The sequence below is a fragment of the Saccopteryx bilineata genome, chromosome 2 (assembly GCF_036850765.1).
Source record: "Saccopteryx bilineata isolate mSacBil1 chromosome 2, mSacBil1_pri_phased_curated, whole genome shotgun sequence".
Classification (NCBI taxonomy): Eukaryota; Metazoa; Chordata; class Mammalia; order Chiroptera; family Emballonuridae; genus Saccopteryx; species Saccopteryx bilineata.
This window is the reverse complement of record NC_089491.1, coordinates 163,603,033-163,624,954: the sequence shown is the minus strand read 5'-3', so window position 1 is coordinate 163,624,954 and position 21,922 is coordinate 163,603,033. Positions and strand designations below refer to the sequence as shown.

General features: G+C 38.8%; 1 protein-coding gene across 4 annotated transcripts in view; it reads right to left on the bottom strand.

The window, feature by feature from the left end:
• Nucleotides 1–21,922, bottom strand: part of ATP8A2 (ATPase phospholipid transporting 8A2) — a 759,627-nt gene that overhangs the window by 478,784 nt on the left and 258,921 nt on the right. For all 4 annotated transcript variants that reach the window (XM_066258319.1, XM_066258318.1, XM_066258317.1 and 1 more), the window contains exons 23-24: nt 20,051–20,189; nt 1,191–1,255 (exon numbers count right to left, since the gene is read on the bottom strand). In XM_066258319.1, the coding sequence (XP_066114416.1) occupies nt 1,191–1,255; nt 20,051–20,189 (204 nt within the window). The remainder of the gene's footprint in view (nt 1–1,190; nt 1,256–20,050; nt 20,190–21,922) is intronic.

The window sequence follows — 21,922 nt, the reverse complement described above, 5'->3', positions numbered from 1 at the left end:
GAATCCATGGCCTCACCAATGGCAAGTACAGAAATCTCTGTATTGTATTCCTGTATTCAAAATGGCAACTATCCCTGTCATCTGCTCCTAGGTTGCCGTTTAAATATGCCCACTGGAATTGTGGCGGTGGGTGCCTGCCAGGAACAAGCTCTTGTTAAAAGTCCTAACAAACAAATCTCATTGTTCAGGTCATATCTTCATATCAAACCACTTCCCAAATCATTGGTTACCCAAATCAACTTCTACCCCTGGTCTCATCAGTGACTTCAGGCCATGATGTGGTGGGTCCAGGTCTAAAATGCTCAGAGAACTATGACATCCAAATCTGTATGAGCTGGTAGCACTGGGATGTCAGGGAATTCAGTGCATATGTATCCCATTACTATAGAAATTTAAACAACTCCTGACACTTGAATAGTATCTTTATTTTCAAGTTTATAGTAGAAGAAAACTCCTTCAAGTCTCTTTGGTAACCAACACTGGAGTTAACCATCACAACTTACCATAAATCATAACAGGAACTTAAACCCCATTAAAACTATCCCATTTTAGATGCACAATTTTAGGTAAGTAAAATAAAGTATTACTATGAAGCAATGTTCTAAGCTTACTATTTTGATGTTTAAAGATATGACTTGGCCCTGGCCGGTTGGCTCAGCGGTAGAGCGTCGACCTAGCGTGCGGAGGACCCGGGTTCGATTCCCGGCCAGGGCACACAGGAGAAGCGCCCATTAGCTTCTCCACCCCTCCGCCGCACCTTCCTCTCTGTCTCTCTCTTCCCCTCCCGCAGCCAAGGCTCCATTGGAGCAAAGATGGCCCGGGCGCTGGGGATGGCTCTGTGGCCTCTGCCTCAGGCGCTAGAGTGGCTCTGGTCGCAACATGGCGACGCCCAGGATGGGCAGAGCATCGCCCCCTGGTGGGCAGAGCGTCGCCCCTGGTGGGCGTGCCGGGTGGATCCCGGTCGGGCGCATGCGGGAGTCTGTCTGACTGTCTCTCCCTGTTTCCAGCTTCAGAAAAATGAAAAAGAAAAAAAAAAAAAAGATATGACTTTATGCCATTCATTCATAAATGAAAACAGAAACTCACAGTTTCACAACAGGTTAGTTTAAACAACAATAATCAGTCCTAGCAGAAACAAACACAGAGTTTAATACAATTACATCAAACACAACTTTCAAAAAACTACTTACATCCAAAGAATCCTCCTTCAATAGGATAAGGGCCATGTTCTGTGATATCAACTGGCAGGAATATCCTAAGTGAAAGAAGGAACAACACACATGAATTGATCATTCCCTCTATGAACTAACCATTTTTTCAATGGTTGTTTGAATTCAGCCTTCCTTCCTGTATCCTCCTTATTCCCACTGTAAAGCTATTGGCTCATACATAAGTGGGCAAAGTGAAGAGTAGAAAAATAACTTTAAACCGATTTTGATTGTTGCAGACAACTTAAGTAGAACTGGTAGGGAATATCTTCTTCATAACTAATAACTAAAATAAATACTTCCCAAATTTTCTGTGAATTTTTCTTTATGCTTGCTATCCTTGTATGACATTAGGATAAGCCTTGGGTTATCTAAAACAGCAGCTAACACTTTAGGAAGACATAATCTCATGGTACTCCTATATACCAACATGAACTCGCCTAGCATTATATCGAGATCACTCATTGGCTTTTTTAAAGAGTAGATAATTCTCACAACAGATTTCGAAGGAATACTATTATTATATGTTGTGGAAGTCACTTTCCCTACAAAAGTTTAAAGCAATCTCCAGACCAAGAATTAAACCTGAGTTTAAAAAAAAGTTTGTTTTGGCCCTGGCCAGTGGGTTGGAGCATCATCGTAAAGCACAGAGACTACCGGTTCAATCCCCGGTCAGGGCACATACAGGAGCATATCAATGTTCCTATCTCTCTCTCGCTCTCTCCTTCCTCTCTCACTAAAATTGATAAGTGTTTTTAAAAAAAGTTGTTTAGTAACAAAGTCTTCCAATACTAATTTTCATCGACTATTTCCATCACTTTTTAAAATCAAATTCTCTTTATAAATGATGCAAGATAGTTTTTTCACCTCCCAGAAGGTACACACATTTTTTATGAGGCTCTTTCCTAGTCAGGCTTTGCAGTCCACACTGAGGCACTTTGTGACACCACAGACCAAGATGAGAGCCTCTCCCGACACCTCCCTTTCAAATTCACATGCACTAGGGAGGACCAGCTCCAGCAAACCACAAGCCCAGGGTGACTGCCCAGCTCTAGTCCTTTGTCCAAATCCCCCTCCACCCTCTCAGTGCAGAGAGAGAGAGAGAGAGAGAGAGATCGCTGGTATCAATATCCATTTCACCCAGTGCCTATCTCAGTTTATCTTATTGAGAAAACACAAGAAAGGATGCCTCCCACTTAGAAAACTGGCCCTCACAAAAAGTTTCTTCTTAGTACCATAAGATAATGAACCAGTGATTGAAAAAAGTGAAACAAATCATTAGTACACAGAATTTCAACTTTAGGGAAAGTTCATATGTAAGCATCTCACGAAAGGGCCTTGGCCCTGGCCAGTTACTCAATGATAGAGCATTGGCCCAGCATGTGAGTATCCTGGGTTTTATTCCTAGTCAGAGCACACAGGAGAAGCGACCGGCCCGTCTGTCCTCCTTCTCTCTCTCTCCCCATCCTGCAGACATGGTTAAATTGATTTGAGCACACTGGCCTTGGGCCCTGTGGATGGCTCTGTAGAGCTTCCTCCTAAGGTACTAAAAATAGCTCGCTTGTGAGCAAAGCCCCAAATGGGCAGAGCACTGACCCCAGACAGGGGTTGGTGGGTGGATCCCAGTCAGAGTACATCCAGGATTCTGTCTCTCTATCTCCCCTCCTTTCACTTGGAAAAAGAAGAGGAAACAAAGAAAAAGAAAAGAAAAGGCCCTTAACCAATGCTGTTTTTAAAGCAAGGAGGAGCCAGGACTCTCCCTGGCTGAACAGCGGAACTAGCATTCCCACAGGTGCTGCATGTAACTAGAGAAGGAGATGGGCACCGACTAATGGATGCGTCACAGAACTGCTATGTTCATGTGCCCAACTCTTCACAGCAGATCCTCTTCCCACCTTGAGGAAAACATGCTAAAAGACACACAATAGAATTCAAGACAGACAAAAATTAAGAACAGGTAAAACCTCATTTTGGGGGTGGAGACAATAAGTACTTTTATTTGATTATTTGGGAAGGTACAAAGTACATCCTTCACTGTCATTTGAGAGGAATATTTATAAATCACCTTAGAACACAAATTTTAAAGTACAAAATTATGGCTTTTAACCCAAATATTATTTTTTAAATCAGTATCATAAAAATATAGCTCAAGCTGTTAACAATAGCTATCTCAAGGGAATGAGGTTATTTCACTTGTTCAAACCATCATGTATAATTTTAAAAATTAAAAGACTGATTAAATTAAAATCATGGCACCACTTGGGCAAATACCTGCTAAACTCTAAAATAAACAAACAAACAAAAAAAAGAAGGAGAAAACATGAACCAATTTTCTGTGCATTTTCAAATGTGTTCAAGTCTGTATTTTAACAACAGTGGTGAGTAAAAATGAGAATTTCTCAGAATGCCAGTAAAATGTCTGCATGGTAGGACTAATATCATTGAACTTTTTGTTTCCCATTAAAATCTTATAAATGTATTCCTTCTTTCTATAAAGTCTTAGTTTAGGACCAGAAGAAAGGTCTACATTTTATTTTCATTCACAAAAAGGAATATTGCATTAATCACTTCCCCTCCATGTTAAGCTTCCTCTTTCTTTATCCCTAGAGACTTCAAGCAACTTCATGCAATACAGACTGTTACAAATTTAGTATAACTGATGCGAAAGGATCTGCTGGTACTTTTTTATTTCAACAACAGCTGCAGAAGCAAGCTGTAATTTTTAAACCCTATGTCGCTGCTTTAGTCTATATTTTTCAATGTAAGTGAAATGCCACTTGACAGCTGAAGCTGCACAAAGGCATTATGGGAAAACTCTAAGTAATTTTTAGCCATTGCAGGGAGAGGACAACAAATAAAATTGCTGACACTTTCATGAATTTAAATATACAAAATTAAAGGTTTCTGAGAAGAAACATGTTGGTGTTTTACTTTTTTTTTAATTTGGAAAATGAAGCAAGATTTTGCTTACAGAATTATCACACAGAACACTTGCTCTAGACAGACCATGGAAGGTTAACACAGTTAATTGCGACTTAGCTAATGTGGCAAATCAAATTATGTCAATCCAGGTTTGGTGTGCTTCACTTCTAATGTTTTTGGATAAAATGAGATCAACTCTTGGAAAAGAGCCAGGTATGAAACATCAATCCACACTAGAAAATTGAGATCTAGTTCTTTAATCTCACAGTCTAACAAGACAAACATAAAATGGTTAAGATGAAAAACTCTGGGATTTCACTTTTTACTACAGATGAAATGAATGGCACACAACAAAGGTCTTAGTCTTTCAACTACCTGAGTACAATCAACATTCAGAGAAAGCAAAATAGTAAAGAATCTCTGGTACTTAGAATAGGACTTGATTTTAAGACATTAAAACAATTTACACTAAAAAATATTACCAAACCAAATTTCTCAGATCCTATACTCACTTATCTTTTAGTTCTAACTGATTTATAGGAGTGACACTGGTTAACAAAACAGGTTTCAGATGCACAATTCTATAACACATCTTCTGTATACTGTATTGTGTGTTCACATTCCCCCCGCCCAAGTCAAGTGTCTGTTCATCACCATTTATTCCCCTTATACCAAGGGTCAGGAACCCTTTTGGCTGAGAGAGCCATGAACGCCACATATGTATTTTAAAATGTAATTCCATGAGAGCCATACAATGACCGTGTAGGTTCTCATTATCTAATAAAAATTTGGTGTTGTCCCGGAGGACAGCTGTGATTGGCTCCAGCTACCAGCAACTATGAACATGAGCGGTAGGAAATGAATGAATTGCAATACATGAGAATGTTTTATATATTTTTTTCTTTTTTTTTTCTTTCTGTTTTTTTTTGTATTTTTCTGAAGCTGGAAACGGGGAGAGACAGTCAGACAGACTCCCTCATGCGCCCGACCGGGATCCACCCGGCACGCCCACGAGGGGCGATGCTCTGCCCACCAGGGGGCGATGCTCTGCCCCTCCGGGGCGTCGCTCTGCCCCGACCAGAGCCACTCTAGTGCCTGGGGCAGAGGCCAAGGAGCCATCCCCAGTGCCTGGACCATCCCTGCTCCAATGGAGCCTCGGCTGCGGGAGGGGAAGAGAGAGACAGAGAGGAAGGAGGGGGGTGGAGAAGCAAATGGGCGCCCTCCCCATGTGCCCTGGCCGGAAATCGAAGCCGGGTCCCCCGCATGCCAGGCCGACGCTCTACCGTTGAGCCAACCAGCCAGGGCCAAGAATGTTTTATATTTTTAATGTTATTTTTTTTAATGTTATTTTTTTTTATTGAAGATTTGTCTGTGAGCCAGATGCAGCCATCAAAAGAGCCACATCTGGCTCGCAAGCCATAGGTTCCCGACAACTGCCCTATACTTTCCCCCACCTCATTCAACCCAACTCCTGGCAATCACTACACTGTTGGCTGTACCTATGGATTTTTTCTTTGCTATTCTTTTACCTTTTGTTTGTTTTTGTTTTTGTTTTTTTATTTTTCTGAAGTTAGAAACAGGGAGGCAGTCAGACAGACTCCTGCATGCGCCCAACTGGGATCCACCTGGCATGCCCACCAGAGGGCGATGCTCTGCCGATCTGGGGCGTCGCTCTATTGCAACCAGGGCCTTCTAGCGCCTGAGGCAGAGGCCACAGAGCCATCCTCAGCGCCCGGGCCAACCTTGCTCCAATGGAGCATTGGCTGCGGGAGGGGAAGAGAGAGAAAGAGAGGAAGGAGAAGGGGAGAGGTGGAGAAGCAGATGGGCGCTTCTCCTGTGTGCCCTGGCCAGGAATCAAACCGGGGACTCCTGCATGCCAGGCCGACGCTCTACCACTGAGCCAACCAGCCAGGCCACTTTTCTTTTACCTTTTTTGCTCAATTTCTCTACCTCCTTACTCAGCCCTCACCTCCCTGAAAGCTATCAGCCTGCTATCTGTCTCTGAGTCTGTCTCTATTTTGTTTGTCAATTTTGTCCATTATATTCCACATATAAGTGAAATCATACGATACTTGTCCTTCTCTGACTGACTTATTTCAATTAGCATAATACTCTCCAGATCCATCCATGCTGTCACAAAAGGTAAGGTTTCCTTTTTTTTTTCTTTTTTTCTTTTTGGCAATATAAGCATTCCATTGTATAAATATATCAGTTATTTTATATACTCATCTACTGATAGGCACTAGGGCTACTTACAAATTTTGACTATTGTAAATAATGCTGCAGTGAGCACAGGGGCTGCATATACTCTTTCAAATTAGTGTTTTGGGTTTCTTTGGATAAATCCCCAAAAGTGGAATCACTAGGTCATAAAGAAGTTCCATTTTTAATTTTTTGAGGTGACTTTGTACTGCTTTTCACAATGGCTGCATCAATCTGCATTTTTGCCAATAGTACATGAGAGTTCCCTTTTCTGCACAACTTTGCCAACATTTGCTGTTTGTTTATTTATTGGCGCTAGTAATTCTGATAAGCATAAGGTGATATCTAATTGTGGTTTTAACTTGCATTTTTGGATGATGAAGGATGTTGATTTTTTCATACGTCTATCAGACATTTTTACGTCCTCTATGAGGAAATGTGCATTCAGGTCCTTTGCCCCATTTTTATTTATTTCTTTTTATTTTTTCTTTGTTTCCATTTCTCAGTTCACATTGTTGATTGGATTCCTCAAATGAGTGAGGTCATATGGTATTTTTCTTTTTCTGTCTGACTTATTTCACTTAACATAATAGTTTCCAGGTCCATCCATGTTGTCGCAAAAGGTAAGATTTCTTTCTTTTTCATGACCCCATAGTATTCCATTGTGTATATGTACCACTGCTTTTTAATCCACTTGTCCACTGTCGGATACATGGGCGGTTTCCAGATCTTCACTATTGTGAACAATGCGGCAATAAACATGGGGGTGCATTACTCCTTTTGAAACAGTGCTATGGTGTTGTTTGGGTAAATTCCAAAAAGTGGGATAGCTGGGTCAAAAGGCAGTTCGATTTTTAATTTTTTGAAGAATTTCCATATCGTTTTCCACAGTGTCTGCACCAGTCTGCATTCCCACCAGCAGTGCAGGAGGGTTCCCTTTTCTCCACATCCTCAGCAGCACTTATTCTGTGTTGTTTTGTTGATGAGCGCCACTCTGACTCAAGTGAGGTGGTATCTCATTGTGGTCTTAATTTGCATTTCTCTTATGGCTAGTGATGTTGAGCATTTTTTTCATATGCCTATTGGCCATCTGTATGTCCTCTTTGGAGAAGTGTCCATTCATTTCTTTTGCCCTTTTTTGATTGGATTGTTTGTCTTCCTGGTGTTGAGTTTTACAAGTTCATTGTAAATTTTGGTTATTAACCCCATATCAGATGTATTGTCAGATATGTTCTCCCATTGTGTAGTTTGTCTTTTTATTCTGTTCCTGTTGTCTTTGGCTGTGCAAAACTTTTTAGTTTGATATAGTCCCATTTGTTTATCCTGTTTTTTATTTCACTTGCTCGTGGAGATAAATCAGCAAATATATCGCTACGAGAGATGTCAGAGAGCTTACTGCCTATGTTTTCTTCTAAGATGCTTACTTATGGTTTCAAAGCTTACACTTAAATCTTTTACTCATTTTGAGTTTATTTTTGAGAATGGTGTAAGATGGTGGTCTAGTTTCATTTTTTGCAGGTAGCTATCCAATTTTCCCAACACCATTTATTAAAGAGGATGTCTTTACTCCACTGTATGCACTTACCTCCTTTGTCAAATATCAGTTGTCCATAGAGCTGTGGGTTTATTTCTTGGTTCTCTGTTCTGTTGCATTGATCTATATGCCTGTTCTTATGCCAGTACCAGGCTGATTTGAGTACAATGGCCTTGTAGTATAATTTGATATCAGGAAGTGTGATACCTCCCATTTTATTCTTCTTTTTTAAGATTTCTGAGGCTATTCGTGTTCTTTAGTTGTTTCACATAAATTTTTGAAATATGTATTCTATATCTTTAAAGTATGTCATTGGTATTTTAGTTGGTATCGCATTGAATTTACAAATTGCTTTGGGTAATATAAACATATTAATGATGTTTAGTCTTCCTAACCATGAGCACAGTATATGCTTCCACTTGTTTGTATCTTCCTTGATTTCTTTTATCAATGTTTTATAATTTTCCACGTACAAGTCTTTAATCTCCTTGGTTAAATTTACTCTTAGGTACTTTATTTTTTTGGTTGTAATAGTGAAGGGGATTGTTTCCTTAATTTTTCTTTCTGATTGTTCATTGTTGGTGTATAGAAATGCCTCTGAGCCTGACCAGGCAGTGGCGTGGTGGATAGAGCGTCGAACTGGGATGCTGAGGGCCCAGGTTCGAGACCCTGAGGTGCCAGCTTGAACATGGGCTCATCTGGTTTGAGCAAAAGCTCACCAACTTGGACCCAAGGTTGCTGGCTCGAGCAAGGGGTTACTCGGCCTGCTGAAGGCCCACGGTCAAGGCACATATGAGAAAGCAATCAATGAACAACTATGTGTCGCAATGCACAACGAAAAACTAATGATTGATGCTTCTCATCTCTCCATTCCTGTCTGTCTGTCTCTGTCTATCCTTCTCTCTGACTCTCTGTCTCTGTTAAAAAAAAAAAAAAAAAAAAAAAAAGAAATGCCTCTGATTTCCGAGTATTAATTTTATATCCTCCCACTTTGCTGAATTCATTTATCAGGTCCAGTAGTTTTTTGACTGAGACTTTAGAGTTTTCTATATACAATATCATATCATCTGCAAATAATGATGGTTTTACTTCTTCTTTTCCAATTTGAATGCCTTTTATTTCTTCTTCTTGTCTGATTGCTGTGGCTAGGACTTCCAGAACTATGTTGAATGACAGTGGTGAAAGGGGGCACCGCTGCCTTGTTCCTGATCTTAAGGGGATTGCTTTTAATTTTTGCCCATTGAGTATGATGTTGGCTGTGGGTTTCTCATAGATGGTCTTTATCATGTTGAGGTATGTTGCCTGTATTTCCACTTTGTTGAGAGTTTTGATCATAAATGGGTGCTGGACTTTATCAAATGCTTTTTCTGCATCTATTGAAATTATCATGGGGTTTTTCTCCTTCCTTTTGTTTATGTGATGAATCACATTGATTGATTTGTGAATATTGTACCAGCCTTGCCTCCCCAGAATAAATCCCACTTGATAATGGTGTATGATTTTTTCCATATATAGTTGGATCCAGTTTGCTAATATATTGTTGAGGATTTTAGCATCTATATTCATCAGGGATATTGGCCTATAATTTTCTTTCTTTGTGTTGTCTTTGCCTGGTTTTGGAATCACAATTATGCTCGCCTCATAAAAGGAGCTTGGAAGTCTTCCTTCCTCTTGAATTTTTTGAAATAGCTTGAGAAGGATAGGAGTTAGTTCTTCTTTGAATATTTGGTAGAATTCACTTATGAAGCCATCAGGCACACGACGTTTCTTTGTTGGGAGTTTTTTGATAACTGTTTTGATCTCATTTGGTGTAATCAGTCTGTTTAGGTTTTCTTATTCTTTCAGATTGTTGTTTTTTTTTTGGAAAATTGTATGTTTCAAGGAACTTGTCCATTTCATGTATGTTGACTAGTTTATTGGCATTCAGTTCTTCATAGTATTTTCTTACAATATTTTGTATTTTGGTTGTTTCAGTGGTTATTTCTCCACTCTCATTTCTAATTTTATTTATTTGAGTCCTCTCTCTCTTTTTCTTGGTGAATCTAGTTAAAGGTTCATCAATCTTGTTTACCTTTTCAAAGAACCAGCTCCTAGTTTCATTGAAACTCTGTATTTTTTCTTTAGCCTCTATGTCATTTATTTCTGTTCTGATCTTTATTATTTCCTTCCTTCTATGACATATGAGCTTTATTTGCTGTTCTTTTTCTAGTTCTTTTAGATGCAGGGTTAAATTGTTTATTTGAGCTTTTTCTAGCTTCTTAAAGTGTGCCTATAGTGCTATGAACTTCCCCTCTCAGTACTGCTTTTGCTGTGTACCATAAATTTTGAGTTGTTGTATACTCATTATCATTTGTTTTTAGAAATTTTTTTATTTCTTCTTTGATCTCATTCTTAAACCATTCATTATTTAATAACCTGCTATTTAGTTTCCATGTGTTTGAGAATTTTTGAGTTTTTCTGTTGTATTTGATTTCTAGTTTCATGCCATTGTGATCAGACAAAGTGCTTGATATGATTTCAATGTTTTTAAATTAGTTGAGACCACTTTTGTGCTCTATCATGTGGTCTATCCTAAAAAATGTACCATGAACACTTGAAAAGAATGTATATTCTGCTGCTTTAGGGTGAAAGGTTCTGAAAATATTTACTAAATCGAGTTGATCTAGTGTGTCTTTTAAGTCTGCTGTTTCTTTGTTAATTTTCTTTCTTGAGGATCTATCTAGTGATGTTAGTGGGGTATTGAAATTCCCTACTATTATACTATTGCTGTTGATCTTGCCCTTTATATTCATCAAAGTCTGCTTTATATATTTAGGTGCTCCTATATTAGGTGCGTATATATTTATAATAGTTATATCTTCCTGTTGTTTTGCCCCCTTTATCATTAGGTAGTGGCCTTCTTTATCTCTTACTATATCCTTTTTTTTAAAGTCCATTTTGTCTGATACAAGTATTGCTACTCCAGCTTTTTTTTCATTTCTATTTGCATGAAATGTTTTTTTCCATCCTTTTACCTTCAGTCTAAGTGCATCTTTTGTTTTAAGGTGTGTCTCTTGTAGACAGTATATGTACGGGTCCTGTTTTCTTATCCATGTAGCTACCCTATGTTTTTTCATCTGATCATTTAATCCATTTACATTTAAGATTATTATCTATATGTAGTTGTTTATTGCCATTTTATTCTTTAAAGCTGTATTCCTCTTTTGCTATGTTCTTTTCCCACTTTGATCTGTTTACAACAGGCCCCTTAACATTTCCTGCAGCATTGGTTTGGTTGAAATGAATTCCTTGAGTTGTTTTTTTTTTGTTTGTTTGTTTTTTTGTTGTTGTTTTTTTGTCTGGGAAGCTTTTTATTTCTCCTTCAATTTTAAATGATAGCCTTGCTGGATAAAGTAGTCTTGGTTGTAGTTTCTTGTTCTGCATTACTTTGAATATTTCTTGCCATTCCCTTCTGGATTCAAGTGTTTCTGTTGAGAAGTCTGATGTCATCCTTATGGGGGCTCCTTTGTAGGTGATAGCCTTTTTTTCTCTAGCAACTTTTAATATTTTCTCTTTATCACTTAGCTTTGATATTTTAATTATGATGTGTCTTGGTGTAGGTTTCTTTGTTTTCTCTTTAATGGAGTTCTCTGTGCTTCTTGAACTTGTGAGACTTTGTCCTGCCTCAATGTATGGAAGTTTTCAGCTATGATTTGATTGAACAAAGTTTCTATCCCTTCTTGTTTTGCTTCTTCTTTAGGAACCCCTTTTTTGCAGATATTATTTCTCTTCATGTTGTCACAGAACTCTCTCAGACTTTCTTCAGACTTTTTCAGTCTCTTTTCTTTTTTCTGCTCTGCTTCCATGACTTCATTTATCTTGTCCTCTAACTTGCTGATTCAATCCTCAGCTTCGTTCATCCTGCTTTTAACGCCTTCTATTGTGGTCTTCATTTCTGATATTGTATTTGTCATTTCTCACTGATTCTTTTTTAATATTTCAATGTCCTTTTTTATACTTGCTATCTCCTTATTTAGGTGTTCATAATGACCATGTATTGTTGTTCTAAGATCTTTAAGCATCCTAACAATCATTATTTTAAACTCTGCATCTGGTAATTTGGTTATATCTGACTCATTCAGGTCCTTTTCTGGGGATTTCTCTTGATTCATTTGGGTTGCATTTCTTTGCCTTCCCATTTTTTCTGTTTATAAGAAGGGTGTGGCCACTGGAATCCAATGGGTGTGGCCTCTGTGTTCCCTAAGTGTGGTCTGTCTGCAGGCCTGTCATTGCCTCTGCCACTGCCTCGATCATTTGGGTATGGGCATTACCAGCACCAGCCCACTGAGGCTGTGGCTGTGGTTTCTTCCTCTTCTCCACAGGAGGGGTTGTGTTCACATGCCTTGGTCTACAAGCCTTGGCAGGCCTTGTCCTTCATCCCACCCCTGCGGGTGGAGTTGCACACTGCACCTGGCTGCAAGCCTCTGCACAGAGGGCAGGGCTGAGCACCTTTGCTCAGCTAAGGGTCTTCGCCTGCTCCGGGGCATTCGCCCCACACCCGCAGGCAGAGCTGGCTCACGTGTCAGGCTGCAAGCCTCAGCTCCACAGGCTGGGAGGGGTTGCATGCCTGCTTTCAGTCGCGGGTCTCTGCCTCGTTCTGGGCTTTCGTCTTCCCCTGTAGGTGGGATTGCAGGCAGATCCGCAGCCAGGCTGGACAACTTTCGTGTGTCCTCCCACCCCAGCTAGGTGAGTCTGAGCTAATGTCAGGCCTCAGTCATGGCCGGCCCGGCTTCCACCCCCACTGACGGGACCGCACTCTGTTTCTGGCAGCCACCCTCCCTCCAGTGAGCCTTCAGCAGTGTGGGTGGGGGCACTGCACCTCAGACCCTAGCACTCAATACTGTTTTCCTGTATGCTCCCTCCTTCTAAGCAACTCTGCTCGGAGTGCCTGCGGGAGAGCTTGTTTGTCTGGTATCCTGCTTCCCTTTGCTGGTATTGCTGGTTCCAGGGGAAATATTCACTTCAGATTTGGGGAGTGACTCAGCCCAGGGGTTAAGGTGGCTGTCCCTCAAAGTGTTTCTCCCTGTACCTCCTAGATTACACTCTCTTCCTGCTACTCCAGTTTTCTCCTCTCTCCTCATCCTCTGGAGCCTCCGGTTTTCTGCTCGGTTCCTTTAAGAGGAATCCTGGGTTTGAGAAATCTGTCTCTCTCTCACAAACAGTATCCTGACTTGTTTCGCTGCTAAATACTGTCCATACGCCTCTTCTAGACTCTGGGGCTGCAGGCTTTGGCTTTGTTCCTGGGGCTCAGGACCGTCCCCTATCCGCTGAACTCACTTCCCAACACGTGAGTCTCTCTGGCTGCCATTTGCTCTGGGAGCTGGGCAGCCTTCCCTGTGTTTCCACTTTTCCTACCAGTCTCTGTGTGGCTTCTCCAGTGCTCCTCGGTTGAAGGGTCCTCTTAGTTTAGTTCAAAGTTGGTTTTTTCAGATGATGGTCTTTAAAATTAAGTTATATTCTGTTTTGGTTCTGGGAGGTAGAAGTTGTTACGTCTGTCTACTCCATCACCATCTTGCCGCTCTCCCTGCCCCTTTTTTAATTGGATTGCTTATTTTTATTGGTATTGAATTTTTGTAAGTTCTTTGTAAATTTTGGATATTAACCCCTTATCAGATGTATCGGTGATATGTTCTCTAAATCAGTGGGTTATCTTTTCATTTTGTTGGTTTCCTTTGCTGTACAAAAAATTTTAGTTTGCTGTAGTTCCATTTGTTTATTTTTTCCTTTGGTTCCCTTATCTGAAGTGATACATCAGAAAAAAATATTTTTACATGACATCTCTGAGATTTTATTGCCTATGTTTTCTTCTAGAGTGTTCATGGTTTTGAGTCTAACAATTTAAGTCTTTAATCCATTTTGAGTTTATCCTTGTAAATGGTGTAAGAAGGTTGTCCAGTTTCATTTTTTTATTTGCACATATCCATTCAATTTTCCCAACATGATTAATTGAATGGAGTATCTTAACCACATTGTATGTTTTAACCTCATTTGCCAAATATTAATTGACCACAAAGATGTGGGTTTATTTCTGGGCTTTCCAGTCTGTTTCATTGATCTATATATTTATTTTTATACCAGTACCAGGCTGTTTTGAGTACTATGGCCTTATACTATAGTGTGATATCAGGTAGTGTGATTCCTCCAAATTTCTTCTTCTTTCTCAAGATCACTGTTTGCTATTTGGTATCATTTATGGTTCCATATAAATTTTTGGATTATTTGTTTTAGTTCTATGAAATATGCCATTGCTTTCTTGACAGGAATTGCATTGAATCTATAGATTGCTGTATGGACATTTTAATGATGCTATTTCTTCCTATCCATGAACATGGTATGTGCTTCTACTTATTTCTATCTTCTTCAATTTCTCTCTTCAGTGTCTTATAATTTTCTGAGTATAGGTCTTTTACCTCCTTGGTTAAATTTATTCCTAGGTACAGTATTTTCTTTTGTTGTTGTTGCAACTGTAAATGGGATTGTCATCTTAGTTTCTCTTTCTTATAATTCATTATTAGTATATAAAAATGTCATTGATTTTTTCAATATTAATTTTGCATCTTGCTACTTTACTGAATTCATTTATCAGTCCTAGTAGGTTTTTGATGGAGTCTTAGGGTTTTCTATGTACAGTATAATGTCATCTGCAAATAATGACAATTTTACTTCTTCCTTTTCTATTTGAATGCCTTTTATTTATTTTTCCTTTTATCTAACTGTTCTGGCTAGGACTTCCAGTACTATATGGAATAAGAATGGTACAAGTAGACATCCCTGTCTTGTTCCCAATCTTAAGGGAAATGCTTGTACTTTTTGCCCCTTGAGTATAATGTTGACTGTGGGTTTGTAATATATGACCTTAATTATGTTAATATATATTCCCTCTATTCCTACTTTGCTGAGAGTTTTTAAAATAAATAGGTGCTGGATTTTATCATATGCTTTTTCTGCATTAGATCAATAGATAGGATCATGTGATTTGTATCCTTCATTTTGTTTATGTGGCATATCATGTTTATTGATTTGTGGATACTGTTCCAACTTTGCATCCCCAGAATAAATCTCATTTGATCATGGTGTATGATCTTTTTAATGTATTGCTATATCAAGTTTGCTAATATTTTGTTGAGGATTTTAGCAATGTTCATCATTGGCCTATAATTTTTTCCTTCATAGTGCCTTTATCTGGTTTTGGAATTAGAATAATGCTGGCCTCAAAAAATAACCTTGGGAGTTTTCCTTTCTCTTGAATTTTTTAAAATAGTTTGAGAAGGATAACTGTTAGTTCTTCTTTGAATGTTTGCTAAAATTCTCCTGTGAAGCCATTCAGTCCAGGACTTTTGTTTGCTGGGCTTTTTTGATTACTGCTTCATTTTCACTAGTTGTATTGTTTCTATTCAGATTCTCTGATTCTTCAGTGTCTTTTTTCTGATGTAAGCTCATATTGCCCAAGATCCAAATCTACTTCTTTTTTGGTGACAAGTTTGGAAAGACTAGGAACAATTTAACCTTTTTAACCATACATCCTAAGATCAGATTAATCAAGCTACCCATCATTGGGATTCAACCTGGTTCCAAACCCTCAGTAAGTGTGCCACTGATTATAAATATCATATTTTCATACAGAAAGTGGTCAATAAATATTTAAGTATGAGTATGTGAAACATACTGTCAGACATGAGGAATGGATGATAATATGTGGTACCTTTACTCTACTACAGATGGGGACACAGAGGCTCAGTACAGAGTCCTTATGTCTCTTGGAGAATCAAGAAGCAAAGGACTCACCCACAGAACCACACCTGGACCTTTCCTTCCAGAACTTTTAGCCCCCCTCTGGAATGTCATGACCCATTCTGTGCTTAGTACTTTTTTTTCTCCTAAACAAAAAAATTCTTGAAGGCTCAAATTTTAAGCCCATCTCATCTGTGAAGACTTCCCTGATCTTTTTAGGCTCAGGAAATTTTTCTTCTGGGAAGTAAATATCAAGTGTGGAGGTCACTTGCTCAGATTTTCAGTACTCTCACTCCTATGTGATCAAGGCTAAGTTGTTTGCTATTTCTGTGCCTCAGTTCTACCTTTGGAAAGGGGTAATGACGATCTCAAAGGGAATTAAACATAAAACTTACATAAAGGACTTAGTACAGTATTTGGCATATGATAGCTGACATTTAGTGAGTATTATTAACGCCAGTCATGTTTAATAACTCTATTGCATAATTACTACTTTCTCATCTACTTTAGTCTCTAATTTGTCTCACAATTAACTCATTCTCTTACTAGGGAATGTAAGTTCCCCAGGATAATAGCAAAACATCAGGCAACAATGTTAGCTACAAGTATAGCACATCTGACTTTTCTGAGAAAGAACAACACTAAGATTGTGAATGCTACCAAACATGCCAAGCTTCACCTGAGAAGGGGACTTGTCTTCCTTTTAATGGGCAAGGAAATCTATAAGCAATAATAGGATGGGCAAGCACCATATTTACTCACTTAAAAAAATTAAACTTTAAATATTATAAAGAAGTGGTTTAAATGTATCAAATGATGAGGAGCAAAATGCAAGAGGACAGGCAAGCAATTCCAACTCATATTTGGATGACAATCAAAGCAATTTCCAACTTACTGACTTTAAAATGAAATACATACTAGAATTCTATTCTCACTCATCCTACATGCATTAAAAACAAATGATAGATTCTAAAAACTTCATATCTATTGTCTAACAGTTTAATAGATGTTTTATCCAGTGGTAATAAGGAAATGATGGCTACATAATTCACAAAGGCTGCATCTGAAATTTCACTTTAGACTAGCTGATGCCAAATTTTCCAGCTAAAAAAGAAAATTGCCAGCTTCTTGAAACACAGCTAGTTAGCACAAATGCAAGCACGGCACAGCGGGAGTCTGGCATCATGACAGTTTTAAACTACCTAAAATCCACAGATAAGGTGACTGTCTATCTATATAATACTCACTGGCCCATAAGAGACACAAATATCCTGGAACTTGATTTGACTGAGTAAATCTATTTTCAAGGCATGAACTAAAAGTTACACTTTAAAAGTAAATTCCAAACTACGACCAATAGGTAGATCAAATACTAAAGAGAGCCAAGAATCCAAACATACTATATGTCACTTCAAAATGTGAACTCTTACAACTTCTACCACTAAGGACATGTTGTCAATTAAAATGCTGAGTCAAAAATCATAAGACATCCCAATCTCAGAGACATTAAAATGTAGAAACAGTGAGCATCTTCAGATAGATGAAATATAGTATCATTCTCCCGTGGTCTGCTAACTCAAATTTTAGGGAATGGATTTTGAAAAACTATGTGAATCTGTTATAAATGAACCCTATACCAGAAGTCAAGAGCTCTGAGACCCAGTATTTGCTTAGTCATTAGGAAGAGTGCAACCTTTGCAAACTCTGAATTTCCTCCTTGACTGTTCATTTGTAAAGACTGAAGACAGTTTCCAGAAAGCACACCTAGCACAGAGGCTGGCACTCAACAGACACAATTAATTGTTCTCTTTTCCTTACTTCACCTAGAAGTAGAACTGCTAGACATTTGATAGTCTTCCCAAATATCTTCTGGGTATCCTGAAGCACAGAGAATGCACTGTACTGTACAGAATAGTCAGTGTGATGGGACACAGATCAGTAATGGTTCATGTCCCTGAGGGCATGAGGACTATCGATACATGGCAACAACCCAGACTCTCTGGAGCATGACCTCATGCTGCATGTAGCTGTCGCCTGCAGTCTGATGTGAACAAGTCTAACAAAATGTCTGGATGTCTACACCTTCTATATTGTGTGTAAGCTCAGCAGATATCCTAAGTCAGAAAATGACGTTTAATTCCACAATATTACCCAGGATTACCAACTTGAGTTCTGAATATAAAGTGAAAAAAAAATAATAATTCAGACACAGTTTTCCAAAGAACATCAGTGCCCTGGTTGTTGAAAGCCTACTTCGTGACATCCAGGAGATGTCTGACTTCTGCTGTCACACTGGCACAAATGTAAGCAGAGAAAAACTCCAAGACAAATATAAGAATTTGGTCAAGTCATCAGCTTGTAAGTAGAAGGCACCCTTTTCTAGTCATCTTGAACATTCACTAAAAATGATCAATGTTAAAATATCTAAGAGGTGTGAGTGCTCCTGGAATCAAAACTACAAATGTAGCTATACATTCTTTTAAAAAAAAAGCACAAAATAACCAACTGTTATTTGTAAAAACAACAACAATAATAACAAAAAAAAAAAACTAGACAGGGATCAACGATCTCATAAGGCTCAGAGAAGCCTTGCTGTGGGCAAGTAAAGTCTTCCTTCAGGAATAAGAAGCCCTTTGTGTTTTCTGGGTTGATATGCAGCCCTTTGGTTTCACTTGTGTTTATTCTGAACATGGTTTAACTCTGATAAATTCAGAAAAACACAAGGAGCAATAGGAACAAGTTCATGAGGGCTCCCAAGGGCAGGGTGATCTGGCTCAGAGGCAGTGAGAGATGGCTGCTCCCTTTTCTGTATGCTCACTTTTCATGTAAACACAAGAAAGCACTGTGGACGTTAAGTCTGGACCTAGGGACATAGGAGGACCATTAGTATAACAGGAACACTCAAGATCTAGAAAATTAAAAAAGCTTATCATTGCAGTCCAATTTGAACTTGCAGGAGTTACACACTTCTTTCATACTGTTCTCAGAGAGCAGAAAACACACCCCTCAATTTTAAGGAAGTGTTCAGGGCAGCAGTCAACTTCATGTGCCCTACATGAACAACAAGAGCGACAGGTCAATAGCAGGTGTTTTAGGCCAAGGTTGTATGAAAATTTATACCTGAAGGGGCAACATATATATATATAAAAAGAGACAGTATAACAAAAGCAAATGTATTATCCTTCATTTATAAAAATGTTGCCAATATTACCAACGGGCTATAAAAATAGGTTTTTATTTTTTGTAGTAGTAATGGGTCTTCACGGAAACTTCATCACACTTTTCTCCAAAAACTTGCATTTTCTCCAAAAACATATGCATCTGTCCACAGCACAAATCAATGGAAAAAGTCTGTAACTGATGCTTCAGAGACTCCCTGATTCCCAGAGACTGGGAAACCACTAGTTATTCCCTTATGACTTTGTTTCAGTTGGTTGGGAGTCCAAATTGTATTTGAGCAGCTATAGCTTTGAGAAGAAGTGATTAAATGTTCTTTTTTTCTATTAAAAAAAAGACAAAATTCACTCCAGATGGTAGGTATTGTTCACAATTGAGGTTATCTAAGAGATGGAGCTGACTTAAAAGAGCAAGTTTAAGGGAAAAAGCACCATTGGATTCAGCTGGTAATATTTCAGGGAGGCCACTCCTAATAGGACAACAGTATCTTAAATTCAGACATTCTAGTATGTTTCTTTGTGAAGTAGTCTGTGACAGAATCTATTTCCATAAATACATTATAAGTTATATAGTCCTTACATATTCACTTTATTATGTGTGCAGCACAGCTTGTTACACCATAATGGTGACAGAAATAACAGATAATTTTTTAAATAATTCAAATAATCAAAATTAGATTTTTTTAAATCAGTAGTTTCAATTCCTTTTAAAGTTAAAATATACCTCTTTAACATTGATAAAGTTATTTGAACTTAAATTCCTTTTCTTCAATTTTCGATTCTGTGATACTTAGCAAGCAAAGAGGTTGCCAACCCAGATGGGGAAGAAAAAAATACAAGACTTTTAGAAAAATCTATTAATTGGTAAAAATCATTAAAATGGTTATAGTAATATAAAATAACTCAATATTTAAACTTAATGAAAACATGCTCTTAGTCTCTTAGACTAAAATTTTGTGAAGAAAGCAATAAGAAAATCAAAATTATCAACTCTTAAATTCTATATCCGCTATAAGTGTGTTTAATACTTTTCAGAAAGATGTAATAATTTTAGTGTTTATAAGGGGCAGATAATGTTCATATGACTATCTTCATTAGATTTCAGTAAAATTTTCTTGGTCTAAAAATTAAAAGTTCAATAAAATATAATCATCAAGGCATTTCATAAACTCTTAGGTACTTCATAAGATACTTGAACACAAAATCCAGCATCAGGGAACTATTTTACTATTAATTACCTATATTAATTGCAGTCTCCTGTTTGTCTCCTGTCAGCACCCATATTTTAATTCCTGCCTTCAGCAGAGTTGCTATGGTTTCTGGAACACCAGCTTGAAGGCGGTCTTCTATGGCTGTGGCCCCAAGTAACAGTAAATTCTAGGTTGAAGAATATCTTCAATTAAAGATTGGTACAGACTCAGGAGCAGCAATTATAACAAAACTCTGACAAAAGAAAGGCAATCAAAATGTTCTGAGACAGCCTGACCAGGCAGTGGCGCAGTGTATAGAGTTTCAGACTAGGATGCAGAGGACCCAGGTTCGACACCCCGAGGTCACCAGCTTGAGTGCGGGCTCATCTGGCTTGAGCAAAAGTCCACCAGCTTGAACCCCAGGTCGCTGGCTCCAGCAAGGGGCTACTCGGTCTGCTGAAGGCTGGCAGTCAAGGCACATATGAGAAAGCAATCAATGAACAACTAAGGTGTTGCAATGCACAATGAAAAACTAATGATTGATGCTTCTCATCTCTCTCCGTTCCTGTCTGTCTGTCCCTGTCTATCCCTCTCTCTGACTCACTCTCTGTCTCTGTAAAAAAAAAAAAAAAAATGTTCTGAGACAATTATATTTTCTCTACATTAAAACTTTGTTTGCGAGCCCTGGCCGGTTGGCTCAGCGGTAGAGCGTCGGCCTAGCGTGCGGAGGACCCGGGTTCGATTCCCGGCCAGGGCACACAGGAGAAGTGCCCATTTGCTTCTCCACCCCTCCGCCGCGCTTTCCCTCTCTGTCTCGCTCTTCCCCTCCCGCAGCCAAGGCTTCATTGGAGCAAAGATGGCCCGGGCGCTGGGGATGGCTCTGTGGCCTCTGCCCCGGGCGCTGGAGTGGCTCTGGTCGCAACATGGCGACGCCCAGGATGGGCAGAGCATCGCCCCCTGGTGGGCAGAGCGTCGCCCCTGGTGGGCGTGCCGGGTGGATCCCGGTCGGGCGCATGTGGGAGTCTGTCTGACTGTCTCTCCCTGTTTCCAGCTTCAGAAAAATGAAAAAAAAAAAAAAAAAGATATAAAAAAACTTTGTTTGCAGACAGTGAATGATAGCTATATGTGTGGCATTTCAAAGCTATTGCCCAGTGTTGGAACTCTTCCATACACACAGACAACCCAGGGCCCATCATTTATTTCCTTGTACATGGGCATGTTAGAACAGACATCACCTGGCAGGAGAGAACATGGGCAAGTCATCCTGAGGATGTTAATAGTACATGAGCCCTTATTTCTCATTCCACAAATGACTCAAGTTGTTGTAGTTAAATCATGAGAAAAAAGAATTCACTGATAACAAACTGACCTCACTGAAACAAACTGAACTGATGAGAAAAGCAAACTATCTCTTAAATGTGTTTATTGATTTCAGAGAGAGGAAAGGATAGAAAGAGAGAGAGAGAGGAAGAAAGAGAGAAACATCAATTTGTTGTTCCACTTATTTACGTATTCACTGTTTGATTCTTTTTTTTTAATGATTTCAGAGAGAGAAAAGGGAGAAGGGGGGATGAGAGAGAGAGAAAGAGATTGTTTATTTCATTTATTTATGCATTCATTGTTTGATTCTTGTATGTACACTGAACAGGAATCAAACCCACAACTTTAGTGTATCAAGATGGTGCTCTAACCAACTGAGCTATCAAGCCAACTATCTCTTGAGCATCCATCCTATATATATGTATGCCTATGCCTGGCACCACATGTGCATGTCATCTACTTAATTGCTCTTTTCTGACTCTAGAAGTAATTTGGAATATTTCTAGTAAAGAGGGTAAATGAACACTTGAATTCAGTTCTATTCCCAAGCAAATTCCATTAAAATGACAAACAAGTTAAAATAAAACTCAAAAACTGAAT